The sequence below is a fragment of the Cydia fagiglandana genome, chromosome 13 (genome assembly GCF_963556715.1).
Source record: "Cydia fagiglandana chromosome 13, ilCydFagi1.1, whole genome shotgun sequence".
NCBI lineage: Eukaryota > Metazoa > Arthropoda > Insecta > Lepidoptera > Tortricidae > Cydia > Cydia fagiglandana.
The window spans coordinates 13,223,737-13,247,295 of NC_085944.1; the positions used below are offsets into that span (position 1 = coordinate 13,223,737).

The 23,559-nt window shown below is 37.0% G+C and overlaps 2 protein-coding genes across 2 annotated transcripts; both read left to right on the forward strand.

The window, feature by feature from the left end:
• Nucleotides 1–618: 618 nt before the first annotated feature.
• On the forward strand, nucleotides 619–11,466 carry LOC134669814 (putative inorganic phosphate cotransporter). Its single transcript, XM_063527432.1, has 11 exons — nucleotides 619–679; nucleotides 1,661–1,896; nucleotides 2,368–2,547; nucleotides 2,926–3,064; nucleotides 4,719–4,942; nucleotides 5,689–5,838; nucleotides 6,479–6,611; nucleotides 9,077–9,195; nucleotides 10,327–10,449; nucleotides 10,807–10,936; nucleotides 11,331–11,466. The coding sequence occupies exons 1-11, from the start codon at nucleotides 625–627 to the stop codon at nucleotides 11,387–11,389; spliced, it is 1,548 nt and encodes a 515-aa protein (XP_063383502.1). The 5' UTR covers nucleotides 619–624; the 3' UTR covers nucleotides 11,390–11,466.
• Nucleotides 11,467–15,661: 4,195 nt separating this feature from the next.
• On the forward strand, nucleotides 15,662–22,947 carry LOC134669891 (putative inorganic phosphate cotransporter). Its single transcript, XM_063527508.1, has 11 exons — nucleotides 15,662–15,737; nucleotides 15,829–16,118; nucleotides 16,421–16,600; nucleotides 17,074–17,212; nucleotides 17,386–17,606; nucleotides 18,464–18,613; nucleotides 19,060–19,192; nucleotides 19,554–19,672; nucleotides 20,074–20,193; nucleotides 22,373–22,490; nucleotides 22,859–22,947. Exons 1-11 carry the CDS (start codon nucleotides 15,674–15,676, stop codon nucleotides 22,945–22,947), a joined length of 1,623 nt encoding a protein of 540 aa, XP_063383578.1. The 5' UTR covers nucleotides 15,662–15,673.
• Nucleotides 22,948–23,559: the final 612 nt, after the last annotated feature.

Sequence of the window (23,559 nt, forward strand, 5' to 3'; positions counted from 1 at the left end):
GCTCAGTAAATGTGGAATTGCACGCAGGTTTATAGTGCCATAATTAACAGTTTTTTGTCTTTAAACTAAATTTTTGTATAGCAAGTGTGATGAAAAACATTGTGTGTAAGTCGGGGCATAATAATATTGCAAACTCGAGTCTATAAATCGGCAAGCCGTCGCGCAACTTAACTTACTCTCGTTTGCAATATTTAACTAACGCCCCATGTTGAACAATGTACTATTGTGCCTACTGGGTGCTAAACTATATGAAGTAGCTTAATACTATTACTACATCTTACCTTACGTACGTTAAGCAAATTAAATCATCAGTCTAAATTTGTCATTTTGCCTTCCGGAGTACAAAAAAGCAAACAGCGACCACAGTAGATAAAATGGATACCATAGACAGTTGTAATTTTTAATCTCATGCATTATCACAACTTTTCCGCTCTAGAGTAAATATTTTACATAACGCTCAGTTTTGTCTGACAGCTCACCGCCATTCATTTATGCTAATATGATTTATGTTCTGTATGTTTAAACGATATTATCTTTACATGTACTTAACTATGATAAAAGGTACAAACAGTCAAACACCTCTCTTAAATAAAAGCAATAAAATTGCCTGCATTGCCGAAGAAAATGTCCAACAGCAAGGGTGTATACAAAAATGTGCCAAAATCGGAAAAAAATGACGGTATTAATTATTTTATTTACATACATACATACACACATATAATCACGCCTCTTTCCTTTCCGAACGAATTTCGCAGTTTCGGACAGGGTTTCCGCCAATATCGAGTGAAAAACCCCAATATCAGTTACTGCATAACCCCTAAATTCAAATAGTAATACGAGTACTTTCGCTTTTTTTTTTTTTTTTTTTAATTATGCATGGGTTTACTCATAGCCACAGACTAGCCGAGGCGTAGACGTGGCCTACGATGGAGCGAGCTCGCCCAGAAGGTGCCTGTTCACTCTTGATTTGAAGGTTGCCGGGTTATAAGAGCACGGAAATATAGACGCCGCTTTCTTCACTTTCATAGCATTTCTCATACACGCTCGCCAGTTTAGGGTGCTCTTGACCTGGCCTTGCTTCAGGATTTCCCTGATTTGATCAGAGATATTCCGCCGAGGTCTACTCCTTCCAACTCCGCTTCTACTTCTCCCTTATACACTTTTTGGTTAGCCTTCTTTCACGCATTCTTTCCAAGTGTCCAGACCATCTCAAACATACCTTTCTCAATGTTAGCCCCTACATTTCGTTTAGTCCACACTTTTCTCTTATCACACTGGTAATATAATATACTTTATTACGATACATATGGTGCTACTTTACCGCACTAGTGTGATAATTAGCTCATTACGTAACTATTTCAATAATTTAAAGGGCCATTATGTACTGTAAAATGTTGTATGACATGTGCGAATAAGTAATTCGCAACTCGTGTCAATTTAAAACACTCCCTTTAGCACTCGTATCGTAATGTACTATTATTTTATTTACTCGTATTTATCATTATTGTATTAAGTGAATTATCATCTTTATACCGTATCAACATAATCATCATCATCATTGGCCTGTCACATCAATAAGATGATGGTTTAAACAGCGTCTATATTAAGAGTGCGACACACATTAGTGTAAATATTAACCTATCAATATGTATTTCCCAAGATCCACCCGAATATGAAGCGCCGCGGGGCTTCGGGGCACGTCACATGCAAGTACTCATCCTCTTCATCAGCCTCTCCGTAGGTTTTACTATCAAGTCGCATCTCAGTGTTGCGATGGTTGCCATGACGTCTCATGACCATACCTGTATAAAAAATATAAGCAGTGGGAATGAGACCAATGGATTTAATGCAACCAGTGTTGAATGTGGCAGGGAGAACGTTTGGAGTGTTTTTCAGGTAAATCTACCGGTATTTTTTTAAGTTTTTGTGTCTTTTATTTGCTTGACATTGGGATATCTATATCTACTTGTATTTCGAGTATAAGGTACCCGATATGGAAGCTAGCTAATTATTTTACATTGCTTTTGATTCTACGCATAACTGCATAAGATCTTCGTATTAATCTTACGTTTTTGTTATTTTATTCCACAAAATCATGCTTTTAATAGATCATGCTTAAAGAGTAAGATAAAATAGGTAAATTGTTATATAGCCTGTTTGTTGGGTATGAGTTGAAACACTTGAAATATTAAATTTAAAAGTGGAAAAATTACTGTCTTGGGTGAGACGAACTCACGGCCTCTGGATTCAACTCTCGACCAAGTCAGTAATTTTTCCACTTTTAAATGTATTCCAATCTTAATAGCATCGTTCGCAGACGTTTCTGCTTGTTAAAAATGAAAAGTTGAAATATTGTTTTGTTTTTAGACTTACGATTGGAATAAAAAGCAACAGGAGATGACACTCTTCGCATTCTTTGTCGGTTACACAACGATGATGTTACCCATGGGTATCTTGGCCCAGAAGTTCGGCGGCAAGATTCCTATCATGATCGGCCTGGCTGTGAATGGTGTCACCTCCATAATCACACCTTGGGTTCCCCATTTTGTAAGTACAGTTCTTTAAAAAACTTGACACCTTTTAACACGATCACACGATTACATACATAAACAACAAAAAATTCAACAGACTTGACTTGATTTGACTTTATACTAACTGGCTTCGACTGTTTTATATTCTTTTCACCTGTGCCACTGTAGCTATAAATATGGCAACACACGAGACAACTGACCCTTTAGTAAGCGACGACCGACGAGTAACATATTTGCCGCCATTCGTTTTAGTGTTTCCGTGAGCGAGGTAAACGCTTTCTTTATATTACACTATTTGTTTTGATGTGACAGGAAATATCGACGGTAATGTTATTAACTTTCAACTCCATAAAAAAAAAGATGCAATAATACCTACTTGTTTTACTTTTTCCAGGCAGGATGGATAGGGGTGTGTGTATGCCGACTCTTACAAGGTGCAACGCAAGCAGCCTTCTATCCCAGCATTCACGCGTTGTTGGGAAAATGGGCGCCGCTCAGTGAAAGAGGACGGCTCAGCACCTACGTATACACAGGTAATAAAAAGCATTGTTTACTTTTATTTTGATAAACCTCTAGCCGCCCAGAGACATATAAAAAGGTCTCCTGTTCCATTCTAATTTGAACTTTGTGTTGACAAAATAAAATTTCATTTTGCTTAGCAAAGTTTGACTACAGGATAAAACTGTGACACAAGGGGCCTAATGTTCTGCAACTCGTGTTGATTCCAATTTGGCCTTTGTAAATGAAGCAACATATTAAGCTAAAGCTGTGACTGTGTCAGGGACAGCTAAACGATCACTTGACATTCGTATTTTTTTTTATTCCTAACCTGACAACGTTCGATGTTCAACACTTATTAAATATTGTAGACCATAATGTCAAAAAAATAGGGTTCACAAATATTTTTCGTAAAAGACCTGCAAACACTTGACGCTACCAAATTCAGGTGAAAAGGATTCACTCGAAACTGAAGAGCGCTCAACAACTCTCTGAATTAAAACATTATTAAATGAGAGTAAGGTCCGAACTATAACTTCAATTACAAAGCAATATTCACTCTACGCATAAGTATCGTAAAGGTCAATTTTCTTCAACTTGAAAATTTACATGAATCAAGTTTAACGGAATTATCGGCACAATATTCGGCGCTCTCTTAATAATCACGTAACTGGCGATTTTGAAGCATACTTCATGAGGAAAATTCCGTTAGGTATTCGATAAATTTTATGCAAATTTATTTAATGGCTATAATATTTAGGTAAGTGTATTGTTTTAAATATGATAGAGTACGCTAATTGACTGAGATTTAAGGATGACTCGCGTTAGACCAGGCCGTGTCCGAGCGGGGCTTCCGCGGCTTTCATACTTACCTGTGACATGACAGCTAGGTGATGCTTTCCATAGAACATGATGCGCCGGAAGCTGAGTGAGTCATCCTTTATGTCATTAATTTTTTCATCATGGTGGCCTTTTGGTGATCCAATCTTGAATGCAGGCCTCTTCCTTCTTCTTCTACTCTTGTCGATCTTGTGGCATTTATCCAGTCTCGACCTCCGTGTCGTCGGATGTCGTCTACCCAGCGCTGCAGTGGTCTACCGCTCCCTCGGGTGTTCACTCTGGGCCTTCATTCAAGGACTCGTCTTGTAAAGCCAATCTACTGTAGCGAAATAATAATTATTGACCTTTAATCTCATGGCAACCTCGTCGTCGAAAGCTATAGTTCGTTTTTTTAGCATTAGAAAGAACTTGCAAGAAGGTAAGCGATCTTGACATGTCTTTCAATTGGATAACGCTTTTTAAAAATCAAAAACTATTACTTATTAAAGCAGAAGAATATAAATGATAGTATTAGATTCATAATTGTTACATATTTGCCGTAACTTATTTTTATAATTTGTTTTTCAATTAAAAGACACATCGAGATTGTTTACCTTATTTCTAATGCTAAAAAAAACGAACTATAAAAAAAGACTGTTTAATTCAACGAAATAATTTTGGAATCTTAACAGTTAACATCACTCTTGTCTTGATTTGTCTGTGTCTGGTATACCATCGTCATGGTCGTACAGCTCACGCCTCGGCCTCCACAGTCACCGTCTAAACAGAAATGCACAAATCGTCTGCAATAGACGGAAAGGCCTGTGATGATGAATAGTTTACATATTGCCCAATGTTGCGTTTTTCCAGGATCACAATTCGGGACTATAATCTCCTTCCAAGTGTCTGGTTTCTTCTGTGGAAGTCCCATCTTTGGCTGGCCATCTTCCTTCTGGCTTTGGGGAGGTCTGGCCTTAGTTTGCTTCTGCATGCTAGCACAGTTTGGCTCCGCCAGCCCACATCAGCACAAAACGATCAGTGCTGAAGAGCTGGCATTTATCATGGGCGACAGTGCTGCTGACGCAGTTCCAAAGGTATAAATATCATTTTAAACGCTAACGGCTACGCGACTGGTGACGGCGGTAGCGACAACCATAGGTGGGAACGAAAGATCCGATTGCAGTGTCTCGCTCCAACCTATGGTTATCGCTGCCGTCGTCGCAAGTCGCTCAATGTCGTGGCCGAGCCGTATCTACTTGTATATCAACAGCTCTATGCAAAAGATTGTTATTATATTTTATTATACATATATCCCGATTATTTTCTTAACACTCCGTCACCTCTACTAGAACATTCAATTGGTTCAATGCACATTCTGCTATGATTACCCTGCCTAAATAATCTTGTTTTTTTTTTAACGAGCAAGCCAATTCTATTATAATGCTACTAAAGCCGACCACTGATTAACAGTCCGCCGGACGATATCGGCCGGTCAGTTGTTCGGAACTGTCAAATTTTTGTTCTAACTGACAGGCCGATATCGTCCGGCGACCTGTTAGTCAGTGGTCGGCTTTAGTTCTATTTATGACTGAGATTATATAGTGGCACAGGTGATGCGAATTTAATGCGAACTCTAAGAAATAAGGTTAAAAATTAGTTATTTTATCAACTATCTTTCCCTTAATTGATGTGAAAACTGTTACTTAATAGTAATTTCTTATTTAATATTCTTCATCAGAATAGTTCAAGTTTTCAGTTTCGCACTAGTGGTGTATACGTACAGCTCAAATGTAATAAAAGTAAGGTAAAAAAAATACACAGATAATAATTATTTTATCAGAAGCGGCCAACTCCTTGGAAGCATATCCTCACAAGCCCCGCGGTATGGGCGCTCATAACAGCACACGCGGGTTCAGCTGTTGGTTATCTGTTCATCCTCACACAATTACCACTTTATATGAACAAAGTCCTCGGCGTTGACATCAAGAACGTAAGTACATATATGTTAACTTTTTAATAAGTCGGCAAGCACGTCATAATTTGCCGCCGTCTGGAATATTTCATATTCAGTCAGGATTTCGCGTTCATAACTTAATTAAAATTAATATTGTGGTTTCTTTCTGATAAAGAAATATTTTATTGAATGCTCTATTATAAGTGAAAATATACTTTTAAAATGAGCCCTGTTATTACTCGTATTATTAGCTTATACTTAAGCCGCGTGAAATTATATTAAATTCTGCTCTCATAAGCTGCTCTTAAATGATTTAAATAATTAAATTTTATCAGTAATTGGCTTATGAACGAAAGCAACATTAATTCAAAATCAACTTTACAAATTGCAATAATAATTATGTTCTGTGAAAGATCTGATGAAAAATTATGACAAGAAATAACAAATAAAACATACGAAATGAAAAATATTACTATAAAATACCACTACATCTACACACAAAATGATACCTAAATTTTTTAGGGTTCCGTAGTCAAATGGCAAAAAACGGAACCCTTGTGGATTTTCTTTTAGTCGTTTATAATTTGGTAACTAAATTATTTGGGTATTAAGTATGTTATTTGGGTATTTACATTATAAACTCAACCCTTTAAGATAGTATTTTTAACGGTTTCAGAATGGGTTGCTGTCATCTTTACCATATATCTCTATGTATTTAATGGCAATAGCCTTTGGAAACCTCACAGATTTCTTGAAGAACCGTAACTATATGAGCCTTGTCAATATTAGAAGATTTTCGAATACAGTTGGTAAGTAAAAGTGTTTAACTTTTGCCTTACAGACAAAAACAGATGATCCCAGGTTCAAATTTCTGATAAATTTGCTAAAAAATAGTCAGTCACAAAAGTGACAGTGAGTGAAAAATAGGGAATGTTACAAAAAGTAACATTCCCTATTTTTAGGGTTCCGTACCTCAAAAGGAAAAAACGGAACCCTTATAGGATCACTCGTGCGTCTGTCTGTCCGTCTGTCCGTCTGTCACAGCCAATTTGCTCCGAAACTACTGGACCAATTAAGTTGAAATTTGGTACACATATGTAAGTCTGTGACCCAAAGACGGATATGTAACGTCAACAAATGAATTTTAAACATAGGGGCTACTTTTGGGGGGTAAACGATAAAATTAAAAAACGAAGTTTTGAAAACTATATCGTGTTACATATCAAACGAAAGAACTCATTTTGAGAATCTCAAATATATTTTTCTTATAAATTTACGATAAAAAATTTAGAAGTTATTCAAGAAAATAGACAAAAAATGACCATTCCCCCCCTCTATCTCCGAAACTACTAGGTCTAAAATTCTGAAAAAATTACACAGTCCTTTACCTAAAGATGACAGGAAAACCTATTAGAAATCTAGAGTCAAGCGTGAGTCGGATTTAAGAACGAAAATGCGGTTAACGTTTTTTTAGGGACACAGCCGCAATGGTTTAAGTGAAACGTGACGTAGACAGCTATTGCGAAGGCCCTAGGTCGATATCCGCATAAGGCCGAAGGCCCGAAGCGTCCCAAAGAGGCGTGCCTTTAGCTTCAAGCGTGAGTCGGACTGAAGACAAAAAATGCGACTAGGCTGTATCTGGCAATTACCCGCAATGGTACTTGTAGTACAGTCAACAGCAGAAGTTGCTAAGCGGGCGAGGTGTTCAAAATTACCTTCACATGCTCTTATTGTCTTAAGTATAAAGTCGCGTCCAGATCATTTTAAACCACTCGCCCGCTTAGCAACTTCTGCTGCTGACTGTACTGATTGATTAGGATACGTTTTACGTGTTACGTGTTTTAAAAAGCACTAGGTATACAGGGTGGCTAAAAGATAAACTAAGTGTATTCCCGTTGCCAACGTGCAACCCTGAAATCGCGAAGAAAAATTTGGCTGTTTCATACATTTTGGCTGGTCCGTTTTCTATGGGAGGATACTTCTTTTTTCGCGATTTCGGGGTTGGTCCCGTACTAAAAGTAGCTCAGTATAATCCCAAAACCTCCTCGTACTTTGACCACCCTCCTGTAGGTATTATCTCTCTTCGGCCTTCGCTTTTAAAACACTTTCGGAAGTTGTCGGAAGCGCGACCCGTCGGACGCTCGAGTTTTCAGCTCTACGCATTTGGACACTTGTATTATTGTTCGGCATTTAATCTTCAGAGATGTAGAGATATAAGCCACCACGCCAGAAAACTTCATGTTACATCTGGTTTTTGATTGACCCATTCGGGTTTTTCAAGACGTTTCACTCACGTCACGTTTCACGTACAAAAAAAAATGTTGTAAATTGTGTGATGTACGGAACCCTTGAAACGCGAGTCCGACTCGCACTTGACCAGTTTTTTTTTTATAGATACCTACAATATATCTAGTGTACCTTCTTACACTCCAAAATTTGATGTTTCTTCGCAATATTTAAAAGCCATAAAAATACTTGAAATTAAATTAGTCGATGCTATTAATAATAATTTAGTTATAATAAGTATAATGTTATCTTAAGATTCACACAACCGCCCAAAATCCGCTCCCAAACAGTAGAAGTTAAGGTTGACTCACACTAGACCGGGCCGAGGCCGGACCGGAGCTTCGGGCGCTTCGTTTTCTATGGAAAGCATCCATCAGCCGTCATAGAAAATGACATAATTTGGACGCCCCGGTCCGGGCCCGGCTCGGTCTATCGTGAATCATCCTTTATACTCTCACTTTATAACCACAGGCTTGAATTACCTACATGAAACTTGGCATGAACATTTACCTACGTATTTACTATTTAGCGAGTAAAAGTTTTTAGGTACATTAAAAATTCTAGTATTACCTTTATTTTCTTTGTTAATATTTTGACTGGCGGTCGCCGGGTAGGTTTGTGTGGCTTTTAATACCTGTCAGTCATGTCAAAACTTGTTCTTTTAGAGTAAGAACAAGAAAAGCTGCAAAGATTTTGATAGCACATAAGATTTTTATAAATTATGTTTTATTTAATAAATAAATACATATATACATATGTAATCACGCCTATTCCCCGGATACGATCCTGACATACCTCTTTCGCTTCCTTCACTTTTATAAGATTCCTCATACACGCTCGCCAGTTTAGGGTGCTCTTGACCCGGCTTTTCTTCAGGATTTGCCCGATATGATCAGAAAGAGTCCGCCGAGGTCTACCTCTTCCAACTCCCACTTCCACTTCTCCGTTATACACTCTAAGTCACGTTAATAGGTTGTTTAATTTCCAGGTATGGTCTTGTCTTCCATATTTTTATTATGGACGTGCTATGTAAATACGACTTGGTTGGCCGTCACCTTATTGGTTATCAGCATGGGGCTGCATTCTGGAGTTCATACTGGGTTTCATGTAAGTACAGAGATAGGTATTTTGGCTTAGGGTAACATTCCATCTCGAACCTCAGCTGCACTACTAGTACGAAAACGACCGCGTCGGTGTTATTGTCAATTTCCATAGTAAAATGAATGGTAGTGCGGCTGTCGTTGGAAATGAACTGTCACCTTTAGTTTGTCTATTTCGTCCAGGCGTTGTCCAAATATTTTACCATGGTACACATAGGGAGTTTGGGGTTCGTTGGATTAGCAATAAATAAAACGAGATAGATTTAACTCATAGATTTAAGAGTTGGCGAATTAGGTGGATTTTTTTTCGCATAAACCTGGCATTTTCTAACAATGAGAGACCTCGATGAGGATGTCTTTATCATACTTATCATGGCCTCCAATTTTTATAATTTGCTGTCACGCTCATGGCTGTCACTGTGCGAGCTTGACAGAAATATAATAATGCGCGTGCAATAGAGATCTAGCAACAGGCGGATTAATGAACGAAATTATTTGTGGAAAGCGTCTAGTTTTTAATTCAAGTAAGGCAAGTAATTGTTTGAACACGTAGAGTTTAGCAGAAGTCAATAGACAGTCTAAAACCTTAGACTATCATATATAATCATTGTGATGAAAACTAAAATGAGGACTGCGTTTATTAAAAATGTATTCATCGCCATTTAAAAACTTTACATAATAATAACAATTCTCCAACACCAACTCAAATGGGTCATTGCAATTGTATTCCTGTTACCAAGAATTGGGTTAATCTATGATTTAATGATAGAATTAAAAAAATGATAGAATCAGCCGTTACTTTTTGGAAATCCATATTAATTAAAACCAAAATATTACTTTGCTAATTAATCCGCGAAAAGATAACTGTGCTAGCCAATCAGTGCTAACCCGTTATATACGTACTTACTTGCGTATTTTTTACATGCAATTAATGTTCCCACTCTCCCACCGCAAAAATAAATTTAAAAAACCGCCGCCAAAAGAACAATACTCGAAACGTGTTTCGCCTTCCTTTCTCTGAGGATGCCTCGTAGAGAACCATATCGTATCTAGTCGTAATATTCGACGTATCTTAAAGTTCAAATCTTGCCGCATGCTATTCCTAGAATTTGACAAATTCATTATTTATTGCTTTCAGATTAACCAGATAGATTTAGCGCCCAACTTCGCAGGTCCAATGATGGGGCTGGGCAACATGGTCGCCAATCTGTCAGGCCTCTCTATCCCATTCCTAGTCTCCAGCATCGTGGGAGACGACGTGGTAAGACTTGTTTTACATACACAAATCAGTCAAACAATTTTATTCATTACCAATGAATGTGGAGGTACGAGGAAAGAAAACCCTAAGAAAAGCTGTATGGACTGTGTGAGATGATATGAAACGAACGCAAGTGAATGATGAAATGACGGGTGACAGAGAGGAATGGAAGAAAACGACACGCTGCGTCGACCTCAAGTGAATGGGAGAAGGGCAAGTGAATGATGATGATGAATTTATTACTACTTGTTGTTACATCTTGATTAAATACCTCAAGTTTCGTCTAATTGTTCTAGTTGACGGTCTAGTACCGTATGTACGGTTATAGTGTAATTTAATACATGTACGTTTTTTCTTCAGACAAATCAACATAAGTGGCAGATCGCATTCATCGTTATGGTGGTGCTGCAGATTGTAACAAATATGATCTTCGTCATTTTTGTGAAGGCCGATCTTCAGCAGTGGAATTTTTACGGCGACGATGAAAATGGTATGAAAATAACGTCATAATTCTACTTAGCGAGTATCGTATATACTCAAACAAGTCTAGCGTGGTCTTTGACATCTAATGTGCACTGAGAACTGACTAAGGCAAATTTAAATGAAATATGAAAAATATTTTCATTAAAAAAAGCTAATAAGAACAGAAAAGAAAGGAATAACAATGAAGAAATATTTATGTAAATGCTATAAATATTATACCGATAAGTCACTAAGCTAATTATGTGCAGAAAAACTCGATGTGATAAACCATTTTTTGGGCATAGTCAAATTAAATTTTGATATTTATGCAAGCACGACTGGGAAGCAAGGGGAAGCCCTTTAACTCAAATTTTTGAATACTCATTAATATATTTTATTTGCATACTTAATTGATTTTTCAGAAGGCATCGATTCAAAAGAGATGTGTCTCATTAAGAAGAACACAGACATCAAGGCTTAGACGAGAACGTCATCACTGAAGATATTCCTACGAAGATTTTCATATCATACTTTAGTCATTGTAGAAATCCGTAAATCTTACTAGATATTTACATGCATGTTTAGACTTCCTAGTCTTAGTTTATTAACCGATTGGAAAATGCATGCATCGATCAGATGTAAGATATAGATTAAGTAGGTAACATTTCCTCATATGCAATCCAAGATGACGGCCATGCACTATGTCACAAAAGTCGTCATGGATATCGTTTTTATAGGTTTTTAAGGGGCGCAGATTTCAAAAATTATAACTATTTTGGAATCCAAGATGGCGGCCATGTGTGTTTCGTAGACGTAGATAAGACATCATATATTATTGCTTAGTATAATTCAAATTCAATACTTAATTTGTAAAATCGGGGCGTCCAATAGTATTGTCCGTGCTGTAAATAAACACTAGTTTAAATGAAAATTTTCAAGAACATTACTAAAAACTGAATTTTTTAAGTAAGTAAGCTAGTGAAAATTTACTTCCATGGACAATGGACTCGCCTCTGTAGTTTTGTAGAGCTTCTTCAGACCTTTAATGGTGCTTCCACATTGACTGTTAAAAATGTTATACATAACATTGTGTAACAGAGACAGTACGAATAGTACGTTACTATTTGATAGTGTTTTATTATGTTGTCCCTGTCAAACGATATAACATCCAACGTAGGAGAACCATTAGTAGTTTAGTATGGATGGATAGTCCAACAACTTTTATTTTATCGCCTTTTGGCTATGCTAGTTTATAGTTAATGTAGTAAGTTATGTTTTATTTCTAACCTAGTCTTTAAATATGCTTAAATGCTAATTTACGCATATTTTTGATGATGACAATGATAAAATTAATGATTACTTTATGGTAGGTAACACATAGAGAAAAATATTTTATTAAGATTACTTAGATGATAATGTTTTTCTGCGTATGATTTTTTTATTTTTTAAGTTTTTTGTCTTGTTATTATTTGTCATTATTGTGTTTTATACACATTTTTGTCCAGCGCCATTATTTGTATTAACTCTCACGTGATTTTGGCACGACTGTTTTTTATTGAAGATATTAACTGTAGGTAGATATTAGTGTAAATATTAAGGTAAGAAAATGTATATATTTCTTTACATTTTAATATAATAATATGTTTTCTTTATAAAAATTGATAAACTGCGTATAATTCTTTTAATTTTAATATATAAGGTGATCCTTTAATTTGTAAAATCTGGGAGACAGAGATTTGCCCGGAGAACATCATAAAACCTCAAAAATGCGGTTTTCCCAGAGATAAGACCTGGCTAGAAACTATTTTTCGCCCCCGGAAACCCCCATATAGCAAATTTCATTGAAATCATTAGAGCCGTTTCCGAGATCCCCGAAATACATAAATAAATAGGTGTACAATATTTCCTCAGAATGATTGTTGACGCTTTATTAAAAAATCCGATTAAGTGCATGTCGGGCCACGCATGATAGAGGGTTCCGTACATTCTTACAATACAAAAAACCGGACAATACAAAATAAAAACCGTACAAGACGGACTCGACCACCGAAGGTTCTGTATATTAGTATTTGTTGTTATAGCGGCAACAGAAATACGTATACATAATTGTATATTGTGATATAAATAAATCTCAATCAAAATGTCAACTGTCTACAGACAGACAAACAGGCTTAGTAATAGAATCCCGTTTTTACCCTTTGGGTACGGAACCCTAAAGACCATACACTTTACCATAACCATTTTTGGAAAAAACTCATTAATGGCTCAACCGATTATATTCAAAATAATGTTCGTCAAGTATTTATTAAGCTCTATTTTATATTCTTTTATTTGTTTGCACGCCCTGTTCAAAGTAGTAGTTATTTAATTAAAAAATTAACAAGCAAACGTGTTTTGATTATATTATTATTGATATTGATTGATTATATGATGATTGTAGGTTTAGATGTACAACTATGTCCCACTTTCTAATTAAGATTTAGACTATCAGAATACTATTGCCACATTTCCTAGCAGATCGTGGAAATATCATAATGTGATAATATTCCACTCAGTAAAATGGCGTGCTCTTGTGTTGGAGACCAAGACCCATTTTGGGTCAGTCGACGTCAAAGATATGTTTACACTTTTGCACCTTATTCCTTTATAATAGGGCGAAAGATGTAAACATCTATTTGACGTCGACTGGTCATCGCACCAAACTGATGATGATGATGATCCTTCCGGCCGATTTCGACCATGGCGACCACTTCGACTCCTAGTTCGCTCGGCGCTCGTGCGCCCGAATATGGCTGACATAGCCGATCTTGGAGGTGAACCTCCGCGCACATTGAGGGCACGTGAGAACACCAGCCACATAGTGGTAGTGAATGGAAGCAGGCTGGCGCGCTTTCAGGTCATCGCGTTTAGCGTCGAGGTCAACTTTACGTTGCTCCTCGAAACCATGCACTTTGTCATGGACCAGCCTGCGCCACTCAGGACGTTGTGCTGCCAAACCTTCCCACTGAGAGGGCTCGATGTCGCATCTTTTCATGTGTCGTTTCTGAACATCTTTGTATCGGAGGAGTTGTCCGCCAAGTTTCCGCTTACCTTCCTCTAGTTCAGAAAAAAAGATGCGCTTCGCCACTCTCTCCTCCGCCATACGCGATACGTGACCGCACCACCGAAGCTGTCGACGCATTAGGTAAGCCTCTATTCCACCGACCTTGGCTCGTCGCAGAACTTCGGTATTTCGCACTCGGTCAGACCATTTGATGTTCATGATCTTACGCAAGCATTTGAGGTGGAACCGGTCTAAGGTACGAATGTGATGACGGTACACGCACCACGTCTCGGAAGAGTATAAAAGGTTTGGCAGCACAACCGCCATGTACACAGAAATTTTGGTGGCCAGTTTTAGGTCATGCGAGCAGAAGACCTTGGAACACAGTTTCCCAAACGCTGCAGCTCCAAACTAGTAAGTAGGTAAGTAAGCAAGTGATAATATTCCTACTGCTGGTAGTCATATTTTACCTACTATCTAAATCCTTATTAGTATAACTTGCTACGTTATAGTAAATAAAATGATGATAGTAACATTTGATTTAGATAATGGAAACTAAAGAACACACTTTTCTGGAACAGACTGCATACAACTAACTAAACTTATTTTAAATAATTATTTTTATGGATACAAATTCCATACATGTACTAAGATCATTCACAGCCAACTAGATACAAAAAAGAAGTGTTTTCTTAGACAATGTTTAAAAAAATCATAAAAAAATAAGTATTCATTTCTTTCAAAATCCGGTAGACAAAACCGGAGATAAAAGATTGAAGAACCGATAACCGTTTGTCTTATAATTCTATCTGTAGTCCAGAAAAAGGAGATACAATTCAAAAGGTGTCAAAAGTCGATGAAAACCTCGGAAGCGCCTTGACACTTTAGTTGTTACTATAAAAATCTAGATAACATTTATAAGCTATTTTGCTGTACTGACTACCTATATCCATTCCGTATACTTGGCAATGACCGTAGTATACCAAATTACTGAAACAGTAAATAACATTTATAGTAATCGCACTTAACTAAACGATAAATTAATAATCCGTGCATACATATTAAAACAGTATTATCGCTCGATGCAAATGATTAAACTATATCAGAAAGCTATTAACGCTAATGGCAAATGGATAGGTAACTGTAGATATTTAATACCTACGTACTTATTGTCGGCCATTAGTATACATCGAACCCGGGGAAGTAGTTAAGACTGACAAAGCATGACTATTTTGTGAGACCAAAATAAAGGCGTGAATTTTAAGGCAATATCGATCAAAACCTTTTCTTTTCTAAACCACCAATGATTGTGATTGTGATTGAATTTTAGATCGCATCGAGAATAAACTTCCGAAATGAGAAGATTGCTCGAAAATGCAGATTTGGGACAAATTATTACACTCGCATATCGCTATACTAGTTTTTCAAAACTCAATACCTATAAATTATACTCGTATTTTTATTAATTTACCAAGTTTTATTTTCAATACCTCATAGTTTATATTTTCAACCTATTGATCCAAAGTATGAAAACCGACCTCATATTTACAGTATATTGTTTTATCTTTAAATATATTTGATATCATTATTTTCGTTTTCAAGCAAACTTCCGCATCTGTTTAGCGCTATCTTGGCATTCTTTGCCTCAGATTGATTTCCTCGTGTAGAATTTATTATACTGTATGAGAACAAAGCTCTATTGCAACACGTTTTTTTTTCAAAATGGCGATCACGGAGGACCAAGTTTACGAGAAAGTGCCAGTAAATGATGTAATAAGTGAAAATGGTCAGTTTGAACAAATTATCTGCAAAATGTGGGATTCCTGGAAGTGTTGTATTTAAGTAACAAGGTATATGCTTTATTTTATTTTTTTCAGAAGAAACCCAAATTCCCTCTTACGGCTATGGAATCCGTCACGTCCAAGCCATAATTCTCTTTATCTGCATGTTGGTTGGTTATATGGCAAGAACCCACCTAGGAGTCACCATAGTAGCGATGACCAGTGTCATTGCTCATGAAAAACCTGGATTGAATATGACAGTTATGGAAGCAAATGGAACAGGACTTAATATAACTGATGCTTTAGATTTTAATATTACTAGCGCTGGGAGTGAAATATTTATTTTAAACAGTAGTAGTGAAGGCAGTATATGGAATGTTTATCGGGTAAGTTTACCTATTATCAGTATTATCACAGTGTTGCAAAATAGTTTTAACATCTTAGAGTTAGACCAAGAAAAGTCCGCAGCGTGCAAGTGATATTTTAAACGTCAAACTTCTATGAAATTATGACGTATAAATAACACTTGCACTGCGTGGGCTATCAAAATCACTGCAGACTTTTCTTAGTCATAACTATAGGTACAAATGTTACCATGGTTTTCAATTTCAAAGGACTTGATTTAAAATCAAAGTAATAGTTTTAAGATCGCTCAAAAAAAGTTTCAATTTTTAACATCACCTTCCAGACGTACGACTGGTCAAAACCTATACATGATTTGATCCTGGGTGCTTTCTTTGTTGGCTATTGTATCGCCATGTTTCCCACCGGCATGATCTGTCAACGTTTCGGCGGGAAGCTGCCACTTCAGATAAGTCTGCTGATAAATGGAATAGTAACTTTAGCGACTCCGTCCGTTGCTGTTTGGGTAAGATATTGTTATTTGAAAAATATACTAGAATATATATAATAGATTATAGATAGATTTATTTATTTCATAATACAGATTATTTTATAAATTGCAGGCTAATAAGTCGTAGTAGTACCTAGTATTAAAATCTTTATTGTACCAAAACACATATAAAGAGTAATATTGGTACAATATTAGGAAAAGCGAAGTACAAAGACGAACTTATCCCTTTGAGAACGGGGTTATAATATACATATATCAGAAAATAATTATATCTCTCCTCTGTATATTAGCATTTCTGAGGTTTATGAGGTTGGGATCGTGAACTTAAGAACTAAACTTTTCCTGATTACTGTGCTTCGTGACAAGTACCTACTCACTTAGCACTAACGTATTAAAAATAATTATTTATTCATCATCATCATCATCATCATCATCTCAGCCATAAGACGTCCACTGCTGAACATAGGCCTCCCCCATTATGTATTCAGGGTGGCTGGAAGGCCGTGTACTGTTGTCGAGTCATCCAAGGACTAAGCCAAGCTGGTCTATACCCAAGTGCTCACAGCCTTCTAGCCAAGTGGGTCCCTGTCAGTGAAAAAGCCACTATTAGCAGTTTTGTATACACTGGTAAGATACATTTATTTATTTATACATATATACGATAATACGATTTGAACAATTTTTTTTTTCACTTTGCATTTCGTTATTTATTTTCTCAAAATGTAGTCTGTACCCAGTGTCTGATATTTAGAAGATGCACTCGTGGAATTAATTCAACAAAAGGTACTTCTTATTTTCAGGAACCTTACTAGGAACAGTGATTGCCTTTCAAATAGCAGGGTTATTGGCCAGCACTGCCGCAGGGTGGCCTAGTATCTTCTGGATCACAGGCGCTTTATGTATAGCGACTTGTCTAATGTTAACCGTCTTCGGCGCTGCCAGCCCCGATCTTCACAAGACTATCAGCGAGGACGAGAAAAACTACATTTTGGGCAAGATAGATGATGGTGTAAAGAAAAAGGTGATTAAGAACTAGGTTTATTATGCAACCTCCTCTGCAATGGATACCAGCTTTGATCAAATAATTTAATTAAAAAACTCCAGTGAGACCCGAACATATTAAAATTTATTTTAAACGGGTTACTTACTATTATTACACGGGTTACGTATTAAGTCAAATAATCGCTCGACATGTTTCGATCCAATTTTCATGCATCAATAGCCCCCCTCCTGACCACCTCCTCCAGACTTCTGGCCTGATCCTTGAAAATTGGATCGAAACATGTCAAGCGTTTATTCGACTTACTAATACGTCTGTATATAAACCGTTTAAAATAATTTTTAATTAGTAAATTTTTAGTGAGTGGAGACCACAACTTCGGCAAACGTAGTGTAGGACGCCCTCCGACCTGCCGGCCTAGCCAAGGTTACAATCGCTATCGCTTCGACAACGAAAAGCATTATCTCTCTCTATCACTCTTCCATATTCGTGCGACAGTGACAGTTGCGTTTCGATCGCTACGGAGCGTAAGCGATCGGCATCTTGGCTACGCGGTCAGGTACGATGACGATCTGCGAAAGACTGCAGGCAGATGCTGGATGCGGCAAGCTGAAGACAGGGCGCTATGGCGCTCTTTAAGGGAGGGCTATGTCTAGCAGTTGACTAATATAGCCTCATGATGATGATGATTATGAAGTTAATTAGATAAGACCCGTAACTATATCTTTACCCTCAATATAGCAAACAAGCATAAATGTATAAATTATGTGCTATAAGTATATGCCTTCTTTTTTATTAAGTCCATGACAATACATAAGTACATATACTGTTAATTCTCTCGCGATACGGATATCACCATGAGACATTTATTGTTTTAGGCTGCCAAGGCACCATGGAAACATATCTTCACATCGATACCCGTCTGGTCTACATTCGTTACTCACACTGCGGCCGGGATCTGTTTCGTCTTTCTTTTTACTCAAATACCATCATACATGCACTATATACTCGGCTTTAATGTCAAAGATGTAAGTAATTATACCTACAAATAATTATCACTTATTATTCACCATTTGGAGTGACAATCATGAATAATTATAATCTCTTCAAATCCCTGTTAGCTTTTCTTTTATGTTCATACAATGTCTTGTATTTTTGTTTTTTGTACGAATATGGCCTATATTTTTAATTTTTAACCTTTAATCAAGCGATAATTAGCTTATCTTGGTATTGTTTAATGTGGTAATTGAAAGCCAGTAGGTTAAAGGTACTACTAAATATGAACGCAAAATGGTTTAAAAAAAATCCCTTAGGTATGTTAACTATCAGATTTAGCTTAGGCAACCTACACGCGTTGTGATGTATCACTCTCAGTAAAGGACGCCACACTGCCACGCATCCGTGTGAAGTCTTTTATAAAGATTCATACATCACAACGTGCAATTAGTGTTTAACGTTTATTTTTCTACGACAGAGTGGACTTCTATCCTCACTGCCTTATATAGCGAGTTCTATCGCTAATATTGCCTTTGGAGTCTTCTTCGACTTCTGCATCAACAGGGGCTATCTCTCAACCAAAAATGCGCGTAGGGTGTGCAGCAGTCTTGGTACGTCATGATATCTTGGATATGTAAGACATAAAGATAAATATAAAGATAAAGATAGATTTATGAAGTGGGCATATTATAAAGAGCTTATGAACGAAAGTAAAGCTACACCGGCTCTTACCCTAAGTACACCGCTGCCTCGAGAAGATTTCAATCCCTCCTCAACTGGAGGAGGGTATCACAATATGGGACTGGCAAGAAACTCGGCGTGACACATCTTTACAAAAACATCTTATAATAATGAACATGAATTACGAGTAAATAAGAAAAACTTAAAAGTACAAGTGTAAAATTTTCTGCAATTGCCGAAAATTGCAAATTTACAGATAATTTTGACCTTAGTTTTTCTTATTTTGTGCAGCTGCATGGGGTCCAGCAGTGTGTCTGGTGTCAGTTTCTTTCACACACAATAGTGGACTAGCGGTGTTTCTGTTGATCATGGCAGTGGGACTGACTGCAGGCATTCACTCTGGATGGATGGTAAGATTTATCGAATGTTATTCCTTTCTTGTTATTTTCTTTCATTGCTATTATACGTCGTCATCTATCACGTCCTTTTCCTCAAAATAAAATAAAGAGTTTCCTTCAATAGTGAAAAGACAATTGCAAATAATGTTTCGCAATTAAAGAACAGATGCCTAAATTCGATCGAGTAAAGAGCTAACATGATTGAACACGGGTGCACTTTCATGTTCCATCATGTCAGATAATATTTACGTATTCCTTGATTGATTCATGAAATTTGGCAAATAAAATGGTCACCTAATTGACATTTTTAAGTTTGAACATGAAAATAATCCGCTAGATAAATATTTGAGAAATCAGCAAAATCAAAATTATTATATTTAAGTATACCTAATTCAAATATATTAAATTTTCAGGTTAACTACATAGACCTGTCACCTAACTTCAGCGGTTCTTTGATAGCCACTGGCAATACCTTTTCAACCATCGGCATCACCTTACTGCCCGTTCTTGTATCTAACGTTGTCATCGATGTGGTAAGTTTCTCGTCACAAGACGGACACTGCATAGTACGGAAATCATTAAAGAGTCCATTGCACATCATAAATGTATACTGTAAGTTCCTAAAGGTAGTCAATTTAAGAATAAGATAATAATAATAGGATTTTGTAATTTGGTTACACTCCTTGTATTTTTTTTTAATTCCGACAATAGACATTTATTACGTACAAAAAATATTATTACAGGATATAAAAATATATATTTACTTGTTATAGTTTTATCATTCTCTTATTTCTATTAATGTCAAAAAAATTGTTACACAAAAAAAAATATTTTAACGCATCTAAATCTAACCTTATTATAAAATAACTTACAATTAAATAAAAACTAAATTAAAACTAACACAAATAGTCCCCCAGATCCGATCCCTGCGGAAATGCCCATGGTGTTAGCTGTAATGCTGTAAAATTTGATTTCAATAAATATCAAATATCAAATAATGCTGGCCTGTATTTTTTATTAGTTTTAATAAAAATTTATGTTTAAACATGCATCAAGTAAGTATTAATGTTATTTCTTGCTGAAATATAGTTTACATCTACAGTCGCAATCATAATGTAATCTTATCACTGGTTATCGAATAGATATGAGCGCCGATAGGCATTTAGCCGGCGGCGGCGCGCCGGTCAAAATCGGTCGGCGGCGGCGGCGAATCGGCGGCGTGACCTTGAAACACCTTGGATGAATGAAAAAAGAATTGAAACCAAAATTTTACCGAAAAAACAAGTACTGATGTTGGAACTAAGTACGCTAAGCTGAAATGGGACTGGGCCGGCCATGTCTGTCGCATGCATCCACAGAGGTGGGCCAAAATAACCATGGTATGGGTGCCGCAAGACGGGCGAGGACCTGGTAGGCCCAGGCGGAGATGGCGGGAAGACCTGGACGTATATCTTAACGACTGGCCGGAGATTGTTCAAAACCAAGACGAACAGACGAATGGAAATCGAGGGGGGGGAGGCCTTTGCCCAGCAGTGGGACACCGTATAGGCTTATACATATAATAATAGGTTTTCAAGAAACCGATTTATGTCAAAAAGTGAAATCCAAGGCCGAGTTCCACCTAACACTGAAGACCTGATTCCGACGCCTTCCCGTGCGAGACCAGAAGCTGAGCTGCAGGTGTCATCCCGTTTTCTTATATAAATTGGTTTGAAAGGGACGACACTACAGTGTTGCCACTTTTTAATTTCTACACTTTGTTGCCAAGCTGTATGAAGCATAGAATCGGACGCCAAGTGTGAGCTTGGCTGACGGTCGAATGCCCGGAGTGCCGATTACGGTGCGCTTCTGTGCGAGGCCGAAGGCCAAGGTGCAAGAGAGCCGAGCTTGGAATTGAACTATTGATCCAGTGTAAGCAAGTCCTAAGGCCGATAAAGACCGAGGGCATCACACACACATCACATTGACACTTTAAAGACCTGGAGCTTTCCTGCAGGTGCATTCGTCCGAGGCCAAAGGCCGTGCTGCAGTGGAGCTAAGATCGGAGAAGAACCAATGACCAATCATTTTGAAAGCAAGGCCGAAAGTTAGGCTCCTAACAGGGCCGAAAACTTGGAGGTTCAGATAGCGTCTTACTTCTATGCGAGCGAAGCAAAGCAAAGCTTGAAATTTGAACAATGGCCAAGCTTAAATGAGACCCGATTCCATTTTCGTGCGTTTCCGTGCGAAGCCAACGGCCGGACTTTAGGCGTTAAAACGCTTAATATCTTGAAATTAACCCCTTTTTATACCTTTTGAAAACATTCAAACCATTCTTGCAATTATTAAATTCGCAGTGAATGAAAATGAGTTAGCCAGCTGTCAAAATTAGTCATTTCGTTGCCCTAACACTAGTAGCGCGGTTAACAAACAGAAAAGTTTCAATTTACCATCAATATTTTTGAATTATATGGACCTAAAATACCTTTTAAATGTCTATTAGCTATTCTGACTGGCGCCGTTAAAGATCTAAACTAGATATTTTCTGATTGTGAAAGCAGTAGTATCTAACAAGGTCACGCCGATGCCACGCCGATAGCGCAGCGTCGGCGGCGGCGGCGCGAAAATATTGTCGGCGGCGGCGGCGCGAAACTATTGTCGGCGGCGGCGGCGCGCCGGCGCGGCGCTCATATCTATTATCGAATAATAATTTTGTCAAATCTTCTGTTCCAGTATGATCGGCATCAGTGGCGCATTGTCCTGTTTGTCATGGCTACTATTACATCCGTCTGCAATGCAGTTTTCGTCATCTTCATGTCTGCTGATAAGCAACCTTGGGACCAGATCGATGGTAGGTTCATCAATAGTTATTTATCTTCAATGTTTTGTTTTAACATCAGTTGTTTTAACTATCTCTAATCTGGTATAACTTTAAAAATTACATTTTGATTTTGTAGAGTCTGTTAAAAAAATTATGAAACTACTAATCATTTGCTAAAGTTAAATATGTCGTTATATTCAGAGCAAATGTGTTTAAAAATAATACAGTGAGAGTATGAAGTACCTAGAACATGTTTTTTTAGTACTTACTACATTTCTGTTTAATGATTTGCCTACTAAATCTCTTTATACACATACTGAACTATATTTTATTGGTGTATTTGTATTGTTCTGCACATTTGCGGTAATTTTAATAGAATAATTTGATGATTATTTCAGATGAAGAAAATGTTGCAGTCGAAAAATCTACCGAAATAACTGTGGAAAAAAATGAACCCGAACGGAATGTATTAAATATGGATCGTTAATGTTTTAAAATAGAGTAAATTGTTTTTTTTTATACATCCATTTTTTTTTTCCATTCATCCCACTTTTGTGTTAATTGTGCACAGTCTCTCAACTAGGACCCCAAGCCAATCCCGCCACCTTTGCTTTAAAAAAGTGTAGTTACTTAAAAACACAAATCAAATATATTTAATAAAATAATTAAATGTGTTCCCTAGTTGTCAATCTACATAAATAATGAACATGATTCACACAAATGAAATAAAAATGAATTAAAAAAAGAAAAATATTTGAACCACTCTAATATACAACGAGCGTAGGCTACTTATACCAGACCAGACGATATCACAACAACACTTTTAACAAGAAATGAAAGCGACGATTAAAAGCGACGATAAATAATTTATGAAACGGGTAGCAACTTGACTTTTTGGAAGTCGATTTAAAATATAATCGCAACCTTTGTAACACGTAAGTATGACCCAATAAAAGTGCTATCTATAATCGGAAGCCAAAGCAGAATAAGTAGGTATATAGTTATTAACGTACACTACAAACAAGTTAATTACAAGTTAAATAAGATAACTCTAAACACATTATACTAACGACACAGATATAATGTAAATAATATTTTT